Below are 5,896 nucleotides of genomic sequence, written 5' to 3'. Positions count from 1 at the left end.
CAGTGGCCCCTCTCTGCTTCATCTGAGGCGAGGTGGTGTCAGAGACAGGGCGGGCCCTGCCATTGGCTACGTGCTTGGCAAAAAGTAACGGTGTGAAGTGAGGTTCAAATACAGGGGCAAAGTCTCTGTGGGGCTGAGGGACTCCCCAGCACATTGGGGGGTCCACAAGGAGAGCAGAAAAGGCAAATACCTGGGCAAGTATAATAGACAATTCTTGTTATTTAAAATAGGTCAAAAGAAAAAGATATGACATTGTTCCATAGGAGTGTCAACATACGTAGATATAAAATAGGTGAAAATCACAATTTGAAGAAGGGGAGGGGCTGGGCATGGTGGCACACGCTTGTAATCCCAGCATTTGGGAGGCTGAGACCGGAGGATCATGGGTTGCTGACAGCCTCAGCTACTTAGTGAGGCCCTCGCAACTCAGTGAGACCCTGTTTCAAAATAAAGAATAGAAAATAGGGTTGGGGGTATAGCGGAGGTAGAATGCCCCTGAGTTCCATCCCCAGTACCAAAAAAAAAAAAAAAAAAGAATAAAGAAAAAAAAAGAAGGGGAGGACAGTAAGAGACCTTAAGGGACCTTTGCGGTGGCAAAGTGTTTCCACAGTCTACTTGCAGTGGGAAACATCAAAGTAGACGGTGAAGTGTGGCAGGCATTGATGACTTCCCCCTCCCGCCACATAGAGCATCTCCTGTTCTTCCGAGCTCAGTTATTCTCCTGCTTTATAACAGACAGGAGAACTGAAGCGCCAGTCCTAGCTCAGACATCCAGCCGTGGCTATTGCTCAGCTCACCTGTCCATGTTTTCATTGTAAGATTTCAGTTTATTTATCTAATGGACATTTAATAAGAACATTTGGTAGAGTAAGCAGTGCTCGTGAGCCTGATAAGGCAAAGGTGAGTTAGAGATCATCACCTTCTCCAAAGAGCTCACTGATGAACAAGTGCATGCTGGGAGTGGAGTGTGGTGAGAGCTGTGTTGGGGAGCGGGGAGTCTTGGGTATAACTTGGGTCAGGAGTATCTTGGACTGTAATAAGAATCAGATCCGAAGACTGAGAAATGTTACTTTATTAGTCTGTTTTCTGTTGCTGTAACAGAATACTGGAGACTGGGTAATTTATAAAGGATAAAGGTTTATTCAGCTCTTGGCTCTGGAGGTGGGGTGGGGAGGTCTGAGGGTGAGAGGATGCATCTGGGGAGGGTCTTCTTGCTGGCAGGGGTCCTCCGCGGAGCCCTGAGGTGGCATGGGGTGCTAGATGCAAGCAGGAGCACACACAAGAATCGAACTGGCTTCTACTCTGGAGTTGACCCATGAGCCTATGAATCCATTGACTCCTTACTTCATTCACCCGGGAGAGCCCCTGAGGCGCTCTGCCCTGACAGCTCCTGCGGGAAGGGCCTGGAGCCTGGTGGCTGCTGGGCACGCTGCATAGAGGCTCTGAGTTCTTCCAGAAAATTCCCTCACACTCTCCTAACACACTCCAGTGCAGAGCCCGCCGTGTCCTGGGGTGGACTTTAAAACATCATTAAAATTTTAGCTGCTGAGACTAGTCCCAAAGAGGCAATACACTAAATATTTAAGAAAGCTCAGAATTAAAATCAGTCATCAGGCTCAAAGAAATCTCTTACTTTGTAGTTATAAAAAGCTAGCATAGTTTCCACTTCATAAAAATGTATATTTATAGGGTTTATGGCTTTCTACTTTTTTTTCTGGCCAGGTTTACAAATGGCTTAGCTCAGTCTGAGCCCTCAGAGCCTGGGTTTTTCATAAATTTCATAAAATAGTGACTCTATTCTATATTCTCAAAACCTTAAAATTCTTTTCCCTGTTTTAATGCAATAATGAGCCACATCCCAAGTCCTGATAAGACCCTGGACTTCTTAGTCTATTAGATTGGATTTTCTTTGTTGAATACTTTTTCTCTCGCTCTTTTTCTGCAAAGCATAGAATTGCAACCCTAAAATACATACCCTAAAATTAAACCCTAAAAACGTTAGAAGTTGTCATTTTTTACTAACAGCCCAGTGATTATTCTATTATCTATAGAATTCAGTACACGAGACCATTTAGAACTCTTTCTACCAGTGAGGATGTTTTAAGAAGTCAAATGATGGAAGATTAATTTTAGCACTCCCCTCCTCACGTGATGGCAGCGCTGATTCCAAATAAGTCAATATTCAGTCCATTTCCCATTCACCTGTGCACAGGCCAGCACGGCCCTGCACAGACCTCCCTTGGGTGTCTTTTGTTTGCAGACCCTCATCCTTTCGTTGACCCCGGGCACTGTTTCTCCAAGTTCTTCTCAGCCTTGTCCTTGCTGCAGACGCTGTGTGTGCCAGGGGGCACTGGGTGTGCACCAGAGCCCAGAATGGCGGGCCCAACGCACAATGCTTTGGTGAAATCTCATGTTCTAGCATGTACGTTGCTGGAAATTTGCGCTCTAATTGTACTACTTGCTTCATTACAAAATATCTATTTTTTCCCCAAACCTTTGGGTCATACTGATTGCTTGGGATGCCTTACCAAGCACGTTCACCCTACAGAGGGAAGTGTGAGCGGCAAGGGATCCTCAGGTCGGGTGAGCAGCACAGCGCCAAGGGAAGAGGCTTAGCGCAGGCTTGCTGCGTGCCCCAGGAGCCGGGCGAGGGGCAGAGCTGCGCGGGAGCTCAGCCAGCTGTTGGCCCAGTTGCTCACCCACATGGACTCAAGTTGAATCCACATAAACAAGCTGATGTGAATAAGTACCTGGGAAAGGAGGCCCCCCCAGCCCGGCCCAGTCCATCCGGGACACCCTGCTAGGATTTCTACACCATTTCCTAGTGTAAAGCATGGATACAGCCTTTTGGTCTCTTTCCAAGCCTTCAAACACCGTCTCACTCCTGAGATGACCCCAGCTCGAGATAGCATCTTTTCTTCCCTCAGGCCCATGGAGCAAAAGGAAAAGATGAAGAGATGGAAATAGACAGGAAATGATGTGATGAGGTCTCCACATCACAGCGACCACTGCCACCAAGCTGGGGACACTGGTGGGACACAGCATCGTGGGGCACAGGACGGGCACGGGCCTCCAAGCAGCCATCCCCAGGCTATCAACTAACCGCCACAGGGAGCTCCTCTGCTTACACTTAGCCCAGCCAGCGGCCAGCATCAGGGTCACTGGAGTAGCTGACGTCAGGGGCTTCTGTGAGGGCAAAGCAGGATGTCAAATATTTAGCATCGTGGACTTAACCCGAGTCTCACGAGGAGGATGCGGCAGATTTATTCTGGGTTTAGCAATGAGGACATTTTACTACATAATGGCTTGAACATTTAAGAACTGTTACAGCCAAGGGAGAGAAAACAGCATAGGCAAAGGGTTGTTCTAGGAGGAAGGACTAAAATGTATGAGGGACAGATAAATTTTGCATTCTCTCTCTCTCTTTCTTTTGTACTGGAGATTTAATCCAGGGGCATTTTACCTCTGAGCTATGCCTCTAGTCTTTTTATTTTTTTATTTTTTTATGGTACTGGGGATTGAACTCAGGGGCATTCTACCTCTGAGCTACACTCCCAACCCTATTTTTTTTATTCTTTATTTTGAAAAAGGGTCTCACAAAGTTGCAGAGGGCCTCACTAAGTAGCTGAGATGGGCCATGAACCTGCCATCCTCCTGTCTCAGCCTCCCAAGGGCTGGCATGACAGGCAGGCACCACCACACCTGCTAAATTGCATGATTTCTGCTAGGTCTTGAGTACCTGGGGAATTTGGACATCAAAATGTGTATGTTGAATTACATTATTATTTGCCTTTATTAACTTTTTGAGGGTTTCATACATTCAAATTATGTAGAAAAACACATCCTTTTTCTAAGCAGAAACTTTTGGGGAGGGATTATTACAATGGCTTCAGCTTCCTTTCCGATGATTCAGCGATTTAGGGGAAAGACCAGAGGGGAGGGAGAAGGCAAACTTGGGAACAGGTTAACACTCGGGGCCGGGGTCAAGAGCTCCCAGCAACTAGTGCAACCTTTCACTTGCTCTGTAGGCTGAACGTTTTTAAAGCTTTTATAGGAAAGAAAACCCCTGTAGCAACATATCTGCCTGCAGCTCTTGTTTGGTCCTGTGCTGCAGATATTGGTGGGTGTTCTATTGCTCCCGATCTGTGGGATGTTGGCTTTTCTAGGATGAGACCCCATCTCCTACACTCCTCAAGTGCCTACATTCTACAGACACCCACATTTTATGGTCATTCACAGAAGCTGGTTCATGGGTGGCCTTCTACATAACATGTATTCAATAAACAGCTCCTCACAGGAGTGCTGAGTACTAAGTCCTTGTGTGTTAGACGAAGGAAGGGGCTTCTCCACACTTCCTGGGGCAGTCAACTCGGTCACTCACTTCTTCTGGCAAGAGAAAGGAATTTCAACCTTTCTAGGTCTTGAAGACCCTGGGACTCCTTCCTGTTTGCAAACCCAACATTTAAAATGTTGTACTTCTTTTTTTTTTTATGTTGTACTAGGGATGGAACCCAGGGAATTCTATCTCTGAGCTACACCCCCGCCCTATTTTTTTATTCTTTATTTTGAAACAGGGTCTCACTAAGTTGCAGAGGGTCTCACTAAGTAGCTGAGGCTGGCCACAAACCTGCGATTCTTCTGTCTCAGCCTCCCAAGGATTGGGATTATAGGAGTGCATGGCCACACATGGCTCCACAGTTGCTTTCTAAGGTCCAGGACACCTTAGACAGGAAGGAGGCACCATGGGATTAGAGCAGCCTCGTTGCCCAGGGTGATCTGGTAGCGGCAGGCTCAGGCCGTTGTGCATCTTCCTGGATTTTCCTTGCTGTGGGAAGCGCTGGTTTATCTTCAAGAAGGGACTTGGTGCTGGGGGGGTGTGCTCTAAACCTCAGCAGCAGACGCCAAAGGCTTCGGGGCTTTGCCATCTTTCCTGGGAGCAGCGCGTTATCTGTTTCTAAACCATCCTGGATGGCGAAGGGGGTGGGTGAGGCTTTTTTCCAGTGACATGTTGGCGGGGCACATGCATCAGAGAGAGCGCAACGCAGGCAGAGAGAAGGGTGAGGGTGATTTTGTGCAGCTGGGCACGTTCCTTCACTGCCCACAGGAGAGCCAGTGTCCCCGGAATCTCTCTGAGAGTTGAACTGGCTTGGGCTTTCCCTCTCCCGAAGGGCAGCGCGGAGGTGAACAGGCATAAGGGTACAGCAGCAGATGGTATCCAGGAAGAAGCCTTGGTCTGACGATGGCTCGGCGCAGATGTGAGCCCCCAGTGAAGTGGTACAGGACGGGCTCCTGTTCTGGAGGGGGGACATTCAGCTGGCAGGAGGGCAGCTGGACCAGGCAGGGGGCTGCAGCTGCAAGAGGCCCCGTGTGCACCTGGCTTGGCCCGTCTGGGATGCGGGTCCCCTCTTGCACGCCATGAGTGTCATTGGCCGCAGTGGTCAGCCCTGCCCTCTGCTTGCGAGACTTCCTCTCTGCCTTTGGGCTGTAAGCTGCCAGCGCGGGCACCTCCAGAGGCACTGTGGCTGGTGCAGCTCCTGAAGAGCAACTTTGCATCAGGGCCTTTCAAATGAAAACAAAAAACAAAAAACAAAAACAAACAAACAAACAAAAACCCCACCAAGCTTGCTCTGGCCGAGGTTTGGATGCATTCACGGGGCTGATGGCCGCACAGCGAGCCGTCCATCTGGCGGAGCGGTCTTGAAGCAATGTTTAATCCCAGGGGCTTAAAGCCTCTGATTCCGTGGTACTTTCCACTCACGGTGGATGAGTAATTCAACAAGACGTCACCAGTTCAGTTTTCCTTCCAAGGAAAGAGGGAAGGTGGAAAGGAAATGCCCATCCTGGGAAAAAAGAAGTGGGGGAAAATCGTGGAGTTTGGAGGGAGAAAAGCAGCACA

General features: G+C 48.6%; 1 protein-coding gene across 1 annotated transcript in view; it reads right to left on the bottom strand.

The window, feature by feature from the left end:
* Window positions 1-5,553, bottom strand: part of LOC308263417 (integrin beta-2-like) — a gene marked incomplete at both ends in the record, with an annotated part of 24,109 nt that extends 18,556 nt beyond the window's left edge. Inside the window, 3 exons of the mRNA XM_080696444.1 lie at window positions 2,529-2,542; window positions 4,767-4,866; window positions 5,103-5,553. Of these exons, the coding sequence (XP_080552570.1) occupies window positions 2,529-2,542; window positions 4,767-4,866; window positions 5,103-5,553 (565 nt within the window). The remainder of the gene's footprint in view (window positions 1-2,528; window positions 2,543-4,766; window positions 4,867-5,102) is intronic.
* Window positions 5,554-5,896: the final 343 nt, after the last annotated feature.

Source organism: Muscardinus avellanarius (genome assembly GCF_963383645.1).
Source record: "Muscardinus avellanarius genome assembly, chromosome: 5".
Taxonomy (NCBI): domain Eukaryota; kingdom Metazoa; phylum Chordata; class Mammalia; order Rodentia; family Gliridae; genus Muscardinus; species Muscardinus avellanarius.
Note: the sequence above shows the minus strand (reverse complement) of the source record. Positions and strands in the feature narration are given on the sequence as shown.